The sequence below is a fragment of the Leucopleurus acutus genome (genome assembly GCF_964270905.1).
Source record: "Leucopleurus acutus genome assembly, chromosome: 1".
NCBI lineage: Eukaryota > Metazoa > Chordata > Mammalia > Artiodactyla > Delphinidae > Leucopleurus > Leucopleurus acutus.
Genome location: NC_139142.1, coordinates 74,008,335 through 74,020,988, shown reverse-complemented (window position 1 = coordinate 74,020,988; position 12,654 = coordinate 74,008,335). Strand labels below are relative to the sequence as shown.

At 48.8% G+C, this 12,654-nt stretch overlaps 1 protein-coding gene across 1 annotated transcript in view; it reads right to left on the bottom strand.

The window, feature by feature from the left end:
- The window catches only part of SLC7A8 (solute carrier family 7 member 8), a gene marked incomplete at its 3' end in the record, with an annotated part of 57,013 nt that overhangs the window by 6,229 nt on the left and 38,130 nt on the right, over nt 1–12,654 (bottom strand). Inside the window, exons 5-8 of the mRNA XM_082836355.1 lie at nt 6,432–6,557; nt 4,794–4,947; nt 4,052–4,175; nt 1,599–1,702 (exon numbers count right to left, since the gene is read on the bottom strand). Of these exons, the coding sequence (XP_082692481.1) occupies nt 1,599–1,702; nt 4,052–4,175; nt 4,794–4,947; nt 6,432–6,557 (508 nt within the window). The remainder of the gene's footprint in view (nt 1–1,598; nt 1,703–4,051; nt 4,176–4,793; nt 4,948–6,431; nt 6,558–12,654) is intronic.

Below are 12,654 nucleotides of genomic sequence, written 5' to 3'. Positions count from 1 at the left end.
GGAGCTGGCAGGTCCAACAGCATTGGCAAGTCAAGTTCACAAGAGACAATCCTTGCCCAGCTAGCCGACCACAGAGGAGACATGACATTAAGCGTGACACACACGCACACACGCTCCTACTCCTCAGGAAGGATCATCCTCTCCATACCCCCAAACAAAAGAGTAAGAGAGAGAAGGAGGGAAGGAGGCAGGAAGGCAGGAAGGGAGGAAGAGAGGAGGGGAAGAGGGAGGGATGGAGCAAGGAAGAAAAGGAGGGAGGGAGGGAGGGAGGAAGAAAGGAAGGATGGAAGGAACTGGAAAGATGAGTTGAGGAGGCCTGCCGGGTGAGCTGTGCCTCTGAATCCGAGGCCGAGCGCACTGGGCCGCCGCCTCCCGCATGCACACATAGCTGGACCACATGCACGCAGACCGCTGCTCGGCCTACCCGAGGGACAAACCCCACTCTAAAGCGACTGGAGCCAGTCACTCTCCTTCAATAGATCCCAGAGAGCCTCATGGGTCACTGCTCTTCCACCGCTTGCCCTCGGCTGGGGCCTCCAGGTGGTCACTGCTCCTGTGTAACACGCACACGAGGTTGCCGTGGGTGAGTGTCGGAGGGTCCTGGGGTACGGGGGATGCCCACACTCCCTCTTTCTTGCCCTGGGTCCTGAAAACATGACACTCCCTTGTCATTTCACAGGAACTCCTCCCCAGTGTGACGTTGGCTTTGGAAGCAGCTGAATTCGGGGGCTCACTGCTTTTGCTGTATCTTTTGAGTAGGACTGTGCCCTTGGAGGAGGGGGCTTTCTAAGAACCCTGGGAGGCCCCTTTGGACCACATCAATGGAAATCATCCAGCATCTGCCAGCCTCAACCGCCCATTCTGGAGACAGCAAAAAGGGACATTAAGAAGGGGGCAGACGTCTGGATGTGTGCAGGCGGGGGCTGGGGACTCCTGGGCCCATTCATGCTTCGGGCTTTCCTGAGTGTTTGGGGTAGGGGACGTGGCTTTGGACAAATGCTTTCCTTCCGTTCTTCCCCACCCACCTCATTTCACACCCCTACCCGGTCTCATGGGTGGCCACACAAGGGCCACCTGTCAGTTTAACAGGGAGGAGCCTGCACCCTCAGGGCACTCAGAGATGAGCCCATTCGATCTGCAATCTGGGCCCAGAACTTTCATGAGGCCAGCCAGAGGCCCCAGGCACGGGTCCCTCCCTGGTCCCTTTCAGAGTGGGGTTCCTTTCCAGCCAGCACAGCCTGCTTCCAGGCGAGTGGGAAAGGGGCTCTGAGGCTGCAGGCAAGGCATTGTTCTGTTGCCAAGCACACAGCCTGGGGACTCCTCAGCCCCCTGCTCCTCTGGACATGAGGTGGGGTGGCGCTTCGTGCCACCGCAGCTAAAGCCACACACGTCGTGCGTCACCACACGAGCAGCACAGGCTCCTCCGTGTCCACACAGACACACGCACACGCCCTCGTGTGAGCAATCGCCCCCTGCAAGGCCACCACCCAGATGCCCATACAGAACCCCGCTGACGGAGACAAGCCCCCCACATATACACAGAGCAATATGCACAGCAGAGTGGCCTCTGGCCCAGGAAGGGCCTGGACGGCACTCACCGGGAGGAGGTGAAGAGGGACCCATTGACTCCTCCAAATGTGGACAGGGCGACGGAAATGGGCATGATCCAGGCCATGACCCCCAGGAGCTTCTCTCCAAAAGTCTGCGAGAGAAAACAAGGGGGTGAGCATAAAAGGAGAGGTCACAGCCTCCCACCTGCGTGTCACTGCTGGGAATGTTCCCTCCCAAACCCACCCCTGCGTAAGTCCTTGAGAGGAGGGACCACAGCTTCCCTGCCCCAGCCCCTCCTGCACCCCTGCTTCCCTTGGTGATGACTATACAGTGGGGATTCAGTAATGTTTGGGACTGACTAACTAATGAATGAGACTGTGTATGGTGGTGATAATAACAATAAACAACTAACATTTGCTATCCTTGTTTTATGGATAATGAAATTGAGGCACAAAGCAATTAAACAGTTTGCCTAAGATCACACACCCGGGAAGTGGAGGGCCAGGACCAGAAACCAGCTGTGTGAGTCCAGGCCTCGCGTACGTTATACTAGAGCGACTCAGGCAGGCTGGGTTTCAAATCTTAGCCCAACATTTAGGAGCTGTGAGACCTTGAGCAAAGTTCTTAATCTTTGAGCCTCAGTTTTCCCATCTGTAAAACAGAGATAAATCCTAATTCATAGAAACAGAAGATATTGTGTGGGGGGGAAGTGATAAGAAAAAACCACTACGTAGGCCAAGAAATAAAAGGTGGTGAAGCTATAGACTAGTCTTCATGTATTGAAAGGATATAGGGACTTCCCTGGTGGCGCAGTGATTAGGCATCCGCCTGCCAATGCAGGGGACACAGGTTCGATCCCTGGTCCAGGAAGATCCCACATGCCGCGGAGCAACTAAGCCCGTGCGCCACAACTACTGAGCTTGCGCTCTAGAACCCATGAGCCACAACTACTGAAGCCCGCGCGCCTAGAGGCCATGCTCCGCAACAAGAGAAGCCCGTGCACCACAGTGAGGAGTAGCCCCCGCTCGCCGCAACTAGAGAAAAGCCCGCACGCAGCAACGAAGACCCAACGCAGCCAAAAATAAATAAATAAATTTATTTATTTATTTTAAAAAAAAGAAAGGATATAAAATGTTGGGGAATCAGCTTTTTCAACATTCTCTGAGCCAAGTACATACTTAATTTATAGCACATTTGTATTTATATATAATTTATAGCACATTATGAGGAAGGGGTTGTTTAGAAGAGCTGTCCTGCTGGGGAGGGTTACTAGTCATGTGAACAGGCTGCCAGGGGACAGTGGAGGGCCTCTTTTTTTATGGTCTTCAGAGATGAGACACATGATGACAGTGGCAGGGTGGGGCTGTGGCCCAGGTGAAGCCACATGAGGGAACTGCATGGCTCCCAGGTCTTTCCCGGATATCAAGGACCCTAGTGCCTTGGACCTGTAAGATCTCTTTCCCCAAAGAGCACAAACTGCATATGCTTTTCCCTAATGAGGGAAGGAGTCAAGTTGTCCAGGTAGGATACGGAGGCAGAGAGAAACTGCGAGTCTTGTGCAAGATTATGTCTTGCTAAGGAGGAGCGCATCTCCTTTATACAATCATCATATTTAAAGTTTAAAGTGCCCTAAGGACTTCCCTGGTGTCACAGTGGTTAAGAATCCACCTGCCAATGCAGGGGACATGGGTTCGAGCTCTGGTCTGGGAAGATCCCACATGCCGTGGAGCAACTAAGCCCGCGAGCCACGACTACTGAGCCCATGCGCCACAACTACTGAAGCCCACGTGCCTAGAGCCTGTGCTCCGCAACAAGAGAAGCCACCGCAATGAGAAGCCCGCGCACCACAACGAGGAGTAGCCCCTGCTCGCCGCAACTAGAGGAAGCCCACACACAGCAGCAAAGACCCAACGCAGCCTAAATAAATAAATAAATAAAAGTTTAAAGTGCCCTAGATCAGGAGTTTTGTAGAGTCAGATAGTAAATATTTCTGTTTTGTAGGCCATACAGTCTGTGACAATGACTCAGTTGTGCAGCTGTAGCTGCCCATCACAACCTGGCCATCCTATTGCTCCTGGGCACCTGAAGACGTGGCTTCTGCCCTGAGGACCTGAGAAGACTTCCAGTCCCACAAAGCCATGGATCAGAGGAAAGTGAGGGGGGCTAAGCCCGCAAGTCTATATCATCATTCCCGGTTTGAGGGCATGTGAGTTTGATTTCTTTCTTTCCTTTTTTAAAATTGAAGTATAGTTGATTTACAGTGTTTCAGATGTACAGCAAAGTGATTCAGCTATATATATGTTTATATATAATCTATATATATAAAGATATAAATATCTTCTATTTCAGATTCTTTTCCATTATAGGTTATTAAAAGATATTAAGTATAGTTCCCTGTGCTATACAGTAGGTCCTTATTGTTTATCTACTTTATATATAGTAGTGCATATCTGTTAATCCCATACTCCTAATTTATCCCTCCCCGAGTTTGATTTCTTACCACAGCGACTGCGTTTGATGCCAGCAGCTCCTGGGGGGACATTGCAGTGACATAAGCGACATTGGCAAAGACATACACAAATGTGACCAGTGGGATGGAGATGAAGATGGCTCTGGGAAGATTCCTGTAGAGGGAGAGGAGGTGAGAGGGGGAAGGCCTGGCACCTGGGACCACCTGCCTCGTCATGGGGTCCAGGGAGTGCCTTCTGTCTTTCTGCACGAAGTTGTCCTTGCAGCCTTCTGCGATGCTCCCTCTCCCTGGGGGGTGGATTTTGTCTCCATATGGGCAGGATAATTGAAAGGAAATGAAACAGCTTAGGTTGGGAATATGCTCCATACCTGTTGATTTCTTCCTGACCAGAATCTCCACCCTGCATTCCCCCCTCTCCCCGAACACACATCTCAAGATACAAAGACCTGCCTGTCATGAGACAGATGAGTAAGAGGCCTGGAATCCTCTCAGGGCACATTTCATTCTCTAAGGCAGTGGTGTTATCTCAGCACCATTTTTTTCAGCTTTTCACCTGCTCTGGCATAGTCACTGGATCATTTTTCTCCTGGTAGGGTGGGTGACAAATGGTCTAAGTTCCTGGGAAATGAACTGGCTCTTCAGGATAGACCAGGTCATGGTCAGAAGGGGACTGAGGGGAGAAGTAGGCACTGGACCTGTGGCTCCCTCTTTCCAGTGGCAGGTGTCATGGAGTTTGAAGGGGGAGAGGGAGAGCTGGGCTACTGCAACTCACTTGTAGGGATCGACAAGCTCCTCCGTCACGTAATTTAGAAAGTTCCAGCCCCCATAGGCAAAGGAGCCCTGAAGGAAAGCCAGCGCGATGAGGCCGATGTCAGGTTCTTGGAAATTCTCAAATGCGTTCTTTGGCTCCAGCCAGAAGTACTGTCCTGTGGGCACAGGGACAGGAGGCTGCTCAGAGAGACACGTCAGAACTCGGCAGCCCCCGGTCTCCAGTGAAGGCCACATATTGGAGAAGCGGGGCTGAAAGGAGCAGAGAAGTAGAGGTCTAGGACCCCCCAGGACATGGTAATGATGAGTCCAAATAGCGGCTCAGGTTCAAAGCACAGTTCTGAATGTTCCTTTTTTAAAAGGCAGAGTTCCTTGGAAAGAAAGGCCAGGGAGGTTACCGGGCAGGGCAGGGTAAATTGGAACTGGCTTGCCGGGATTCGGAGATGCAGGATGGGAGTCACTGGCAATCTCCTGATCACCTTCTCTCCTATCTAAGTTGGTACATTTTCATGGAGAACGCACCAAGAACAACAAACACTCAAACATAAGCTTCCGTGATGCTATTATTAGCTCGAGCCTGTTCGGCTTTCTTTGTCAATATCCTCCTGTCTCTTCCTAAGGTGTGTATTTGGTCTCCCCTTTCATGGAACAGATCTCCTGAAGACAGGGATTCTTCAGCGAGGAGCTTCTCAATGGCCTTCCCAGCCCTCAGCACAATATCCTGCACACAGTGGGTCCTCAAGAAAGGCTGCTGATTAAAGCTGTAGTAAGATACTGAGTAGCTGACCGCACTTTACATCTTCATCCATAATCAAGGATTTGGACAGGAAATAACGAGATGAGAGTGATCAGGAGAAAGCATTGGGACCAGATTAGGAGGTCCCAATAAAGACTGGGCTGTCTTTTATCTTCGAAAAGACAACCCAGTGATTTCTTTGAGTCTAAGTTCCCGAAAACAATACAACCTGCTAATGAATTTAACCCAACGGATGAAAATAATTAGGCACGTTATACAGCAGAAGCTTAATTATGTTTCCTGGAGTCAAAATCCAGGCACCCCACACCGCCTCCAGAGCTTGTGGGTGGGTGGGAGTTCTCCCTGTTTGTCATCTGACTTTCTCCAGGAGCCAGTGACACTGGGCAGAGTTTAGTGCTGCCACAGGTCCCATGGAAACCAAATATAGGCTCGGGCTTGGAAAGGGCCAAATCCAATGGGGAATGTTGGCAGGGGCCCCAGGAATGTAGCGCTCTCTCCTGTAGAGATTATGAGTAATTTTGAAACGTATAAAAAGCTCCTCTGTCTCCCATTTTAAGATATGGACAAGATAAAATATAAGATACAAAGAGCTTCCCTGGAGCTGGGACAAAAGGGCGATAGTATTCCAGAAATCTGGAATCCTTATCTACCTGTGCTGGAGCCATGAGATCAGCATGGGAAGACTGAACTCTGCACACCAGGGGGGCGTGCCCAGCTCCCGGCCAGGCCACCGTGGAGAAAATGGTTTCTCATCCCCTTTGTCAAGCAAGCGAAGAAGAAAAGTCATTCAAGGAGAGAACTGGGACATCTCAGGGTGTGTACACACCCAAAGACAGTGTGAGGTGTGTGTACACACAAGGGGTGGCAAGTTCTGATGACACCCACCTTTGCAGATCTGTACAACTCCCATGACGATGATCAGGCCCAGGGCCAGGAGCTTCCCAGCTGTGAAAACGTCTTGAACTCGGGTAGCCCACCGCACACTGGCGCAGTTGACCCATGTGAGGAGCACTGAAATGACAGACCCCCAAACATACCCTCAGGGCCATAAGGAGGCTACATGACCCCTCTGCACAGAAGTAGAAACGCTCCTTGCTCCTGATGATAAGACTGTAACGGGTAAGCCAAAAATGCCGCAAGCTCAGCCCCAGTGTCCAGAAACTTTGGCCAGGATAGTAGGTTGGGTTACAAATGGGGATTACGTGCCACAGATTAGAGCTTCGTCAGAACATGCCTTGCCCAGGGCTGGAAGCCAGAAGTGAGCATGGAAGTGCAGGCACTGGCTTTGGGGAAAAATCAATACTCTCATCAGGGCATGAGTGTGGGCTCTGTTTTCAAGATGCTGTATGTTCAAGAGGAGCCCTGAGCAGCTGCTAGGGTCCTGGATGTCATCTTCCTGAACCTGATTTTAGGTTTAGGGGAATCCTTTGTTACTTAGGTTTATCACGTTATAATTCACATTTAGTAAAATTCATTTTTCTAAGTGTATAGTTTGATGAGATTTGACAAATGTATTGTTTAATCACTACCACACTCTCTATATAGAACATTTCCAACACCCCAGAAAGTTCTCTTGTATATTGTACTCCTTTGAGGTCAGTCCCTTTCCCTTACCTCTGGAAACCACCAATTTGCTTTCTGTCCCTTTTCCAGAATGTCACATAAATGGAATCATACAGTATGTAGCCTTTTGTGTCTGGCTTATTTCACTTAACATGGTACTTCTGAGATCCATTCACGTTGCTATGTATATTAATAGTTCCTTTTTATTGTCCAGTAGTACTCCATTATATGAACGTATTATTAGTTTTCTATTCACCGGCTGATAGACATTTGGGTGGCTCCCAGTTTGGAGCTATTATAAATAAAGCTGCTATAAACACTTGCATAGAAGTCTTTGAGTGGATCATAGAGGTCTTTGAGGGGAGTTTTCATTTCTTTTGAGTAAATACCCAGGAATGGGATCCTAGGTCATATGGTGAACGTGTTTGACTTTATAGGAAATTGCCAGACTGTTTTCCAAAGTGGTTATGTCATTTTGCATTCCCAACAGCAACGCACAGTCCTGTTGCTCTGCATCCTTGCCAGCATTTGGTATTGACAGCTTCAAAAGTCTGAGCATTCTAGGGACTTGCTTGGTGGTCCAGTAGGTAAGACTCCACGCTCCCAATGCAGGGGGCCCAGGTTCAACCCCTGGCCGGGGAACTAGATCCCGCATGCATGCTGCAACTAAGAAGCCCACATGCCGCAACGAAGACCCAGTACAGACAAAATAAAATAAATAAATAAATAAAAGATGTGATACATATATAAAATGGAATATTAAACAAAAAAAAGCTTGACCATTCTAAAGGATGTGTAGTGGTATTTCACTGAGGTTTTGGTTTGCATTTCCCTAGAGACTAATGCTGTTGAGCATGTTTTCATGGGCTTATTTGCCACCATCCCTATATCTTCTTTGGTGGCACGGAGGGCTTGGAGTCACAGGGCTCCCACAGAGACGCCAACAACATGGAACCTCCAAGGGCTGGCGGAGAGCTCAGAGGCTGAGCTGTAGGACAGTTTTACTGCCACACTCCTTAAGCAACTTATGGGAGACCAGGGGCTGTGGGAACCCAACTTCCTGGTGGTTATGAAGTACTTGAGAATGTGGGAAAAAAATTAAAATCCTCTTGCTTCCCTTTCCCCCGAAACAGTGACCAGGACGCCCCCTAGTCCTCCAAGGGTACAAGCCATACATGTAAAAGCATGAGACTCTCTCTCTTCTCAAGCCTCTAATCAGGCCTCTGATTTCACTTGCACAGCTGATCAAGTTATATCATTACCTTATCCTGAAACTGTGCTTTTTCTTTTCAAGTACTTTCCAACCTTACTTGATTCTGAGAACATTTCTGCAGGGTAAGGACCTGACATTATTATCCATCTGTAACCTTCCTCCCTGAGCTGTTTCTACCTGGCAAGCTCCTCAGCTTTCCAGATCCAGCTCAAACGTCACCTGATCTGTGAGTCTTTATTATTTTATTTATTCCTGACAAGGTGCCTGCCAGGTAAGATGTATCAGCCGCGTTTTGTAGGCAAGGAACGAAGTTCGCCCCTCCTTTCTACTCCCAGACCACCTTGTTAATAAGGTTGGCACTTATTTCTTTGTATTACAATTATCTGTTTCTTTTTCTCTGTCTCCTTGTAGACTAGGAGGGTGAGACTGTGACTTTTTCATATTTTTAACCCCAGGGCATATCACAGTAGTGCCTGCAAATAGTAGGTGCTCAACAAATACTTAATACTTGAAAAAGAAAATGCCACAATTCATCAGTCCTCCAATCTCATCTCAGTCTACACATTCTACGACGCATACCAATCTCCCCAGCTCCCCAGGAAACTCCTCAGTTGGTTTCACAGAGTCAAAAGAGCAGCAGGAGGCATAACTTCAAGGGTAGGAACTCTTGACTCCTAGTGGAGGAGCTTTTATCCAAGACGGTGTCATAGAAGGAGAACCAAAACATGTTGTCAGAGGAAGGATTTCATATGCCTGAACGGGGAGAACATTTTGTAAATGTTCTGTATGGACCGAGATGTCCTGATAAATACACACTGGGTTTATCTTGCTCAATTCAATAAGGATTTCAGGATCACATGCCTGGTAACAATTCAACCTAAATCACTCCAAGCAACTGGGACTGTAATCTCAATTTCTCTCTAGGGCCTCTGGGTACAAAGCCAGGCCCCTGGGACCCAGAAGTTCAAACAGATACAAACAATAATGACTAAAGGATACAGGAGACTGATCTATGAAAGGAAAATTAGGAAACAACACCCTTGTGGCTCGAGGATAGGTAAGGATTACAGAATAAGGACCCCGATCATGATCTCATCATGCAGAGAAGAAAACCATCCTCACCAAGGGGAGGAGAGGGCAAGGGCGGGGAGGAGGAATGTGGTGGCCTTCCCGTGTGCTGGCATAGAAAACACAAAGGGACCTTATCCAGGCAGCCAGAAAGACTTCTCCACAGTGTTCCTGGGGGGATCGAGATGTTTGAGGAAGGGACAATTTGTCAAATTAACTTACTGTGGGTGTCTTCTGTCCTGCCTGAGCCTACATACACACAAGAACCTAGCCTTTGACTAATCTTTGACCTTTAGCCTTTTTGGGGATCTTTCAGACATAAAAGAGATATCCTGAGACTAGGGTGGAGGAGACAGGCTGCCTGTGACACTTATCACCTTGGACAACGGCTGCAGGCCCCGTCTGACCCTTTGCCCTGCAGTTGGGCGATCACAGCATGTGACGAGGGGTAAGAGGGTACTTTCAGTCTCCTGGTACCACAGGATAGCGTCCCTCACAGCAGGCTGAAACCCGAGCCTCCATCCGGAGAGGAAAGGTCAGTGAGTGAAGGCAACACTTGCCAAGCCCCTGCCCTGCTCAGGCGCCCTGCCTCTGTCTGTCTGTACCCAGCGCCCCTTCTGTTGCTGAGGGCTATGTCCCCACCCTCTTCCCAGCCAGATCTTGAGTTCTGCATGCTTGGGATACAGTGACCTCAGGGAAGCCACATGTCGATGGGGATCAGTGGCCACTGCAGTTTGAGATGTGAGGGTTTTCATCCAACCATCCATCCATCCAACCACCATCTGTGAAGAGCCTACAAGTGCTAGATACTCTGGTGTGGGGAGTTATAAATAAGACACAAGTTCCTTCCTGTTCTCAGGAAGCTGACGCTGTAAGAGGGGAGATGGATGAGCTAAAACATGATCACAAAGCAATTTGGTGACAGTACAGCTCTCCACAGAAGCTGGCAGGCATCTGTGAGGAGCCCCTAGCCCAGCCCAGGGAAATCAGAGATGCTTCTTGTAGGTGGGGAAGACCCTAGCAATACAGAGGATTTTATAATTTGGGGCTAGCTGGACAAAATAAACAAGAAGGCATAAGACTCTGGTTCTTGTCCATTGTAATCTGGCCATGGGGGTGGTACAGCCCCATGGAATACCAGCCTTCTGTGTATTTCTTGGGCGTTTTCTCCTCTCTTTTTCCTTTTCTCTTTCTGTTTCCTGGTTTTAAAAAAAAGCTGGCAGGGGTGGTGGTGAGAAGTCTCATCTTCTCATCAAGAAGATGAGACTTCAAGAAGATGCTGAAGTCAGGGGTTGGTTACTTAATCTGCCCAGTTTGAAAAGCTTATTGTCAACGTAACGGGAGGGAGACAAAACAATGAGGCAGGCAGGAGTGGGGGACTCAGAACTTAGAAATCTCGTACCCTGCCCAGAGCCCAGGGCCTAGCAACCGCCAAGTAGGAGAGGTGGGCTCAACGCTCTCTGCCCTGGAAAGGCTGCAGAACTGGCAGAGATGCAGAGTCCTTGTCTGAGCCATGACAGTGCAGATCCTGTGGCTGACCTGGAATGTGTCCATGGTGGAGAGGGTGGGGAAGCTCCCGCTCTCTAAGAGAGGGCACCCCTCACCCCAGGTCAGCTCTGATCCCTGGGGAGTCATGAAGCCTCTCCTTCACTTCTCCCTCTGACAATGACACCAGAACTCATGGGACCTGTGGTAGGCAGAATAATCGCCACGCCAAAGACGTCAACATCCTAATCCTGTGAATGTTACCTCACAAAAGGAATTTCACAAATGTGATTAAGGATCTTCAGGTGGGGAGGTTACCCTGGCTTATCTGAGTGGGCCCAGTGTCATCACAAGAATCCTTAAAACAGGGAGACAGGAAGGTCAGAGTTACAAAGGAAATGTGATGATGGAAAACAGAAGTCAGAAAAGAGAGAAAGATTTGAGCGCTCGCTTCAGCAGCGCATATACTAAAATTGGAATGATACAGAGAAGATTAACATGGCCCCTGCGCAAGGATGACACGCAAATTCGTGAAGCGTTCCATAAGTTTACAGAAAACAAATTTATGGTTACCACAGGGGAAGGGGAGGAAGACGGATAAATTAGGAGTTTGGGATTAACATATACACACTACTATATATAAAATAAACAATAAGGTCCTACTGTATAGTACAGGGAACTCTATTCAATACCTTTTTTACAATATCTTGTAATAAACTATAATGGAAAAGAATCAGAAAAAGTATCCATATAACTGAATCACTTTGCTATACACCAGAAACTAACACAACATTGTAAATGAACTATACTTCAATTAAAAAAGAGAGAGAGCGAGAGGGAGAGATTTGAAGATGCTATGCTGCTGGCTTTGAAGATGGAAACAGGGGCCATGAGCCTAAGAATATAGAGGGCCTCTAGAAGCTGGGAAAGGCAAGGATACAAGCAAAGGAGAGCCTCCAGAAGGGACACAGCCTTGTTGACACCTTGAGTTTAGGACTTCTGACCTCCAGAACTGTAAGGTGATAAATCTGTGTAGTTTTTGTTTTTTTAAAATAAATTTATCCATTTATTTATTTATTTTTGGCTGCATTGGGTCTTCGTTGTTGAGCGTGGGCTTTCTCTAGTTGTGGCAAGCTGGGGCTACTCTTTGATGCGGCGGTGCACGGGCTTCTCATTGTGGTGGCTTCTCTTGTTGCAGAGCACAGGCTCTAGGCACATGGGCTTCAGTAGTTGTGGCACGCGGTCTCAGTAGTTGTGGCTCATGGGCTCTAGAGTGCAGGCTCAGTAGCTGTGGCTCACAGGCTTAGTTGTTCCATGGCATGTGGGATCTTCCCAGACCAGGGATCGAACCCGTGTCCCCTGCATTGGCAGGCAGATTCTTAACCACTGCGCCACCGGGGAAATCCCAATTTGTGTAGTTTTAAGCCATTACGTTTATGGTAACTTGTTACAGCAGCAATAGGAAACAAATATAGGGCCAGACACCACACAGAAAGACCAGAAAGCAGGGGGCATACCCTTCAAGAGGAAAGTTTTTTAAAAGCAACCAGGCAGGGACTTCCCTGGTGGCGGAGTGATTGAGAATCCGCCTGCCAATGCAGGGTACACGGGTGCAAGCCCTGGTCCAGGAAGATCCCACATGCCGCAAAGCAACTAAGCCCGTGTGCCACAACTACTGAGTCCACGTGCCACAACTCCTGAAGCCCGCACGCCTAGAGCCTGTGCTCCGCAACAAGAGAAGCCACCGCAATGAGAAGTCTGCACACCACAACCAAGAGT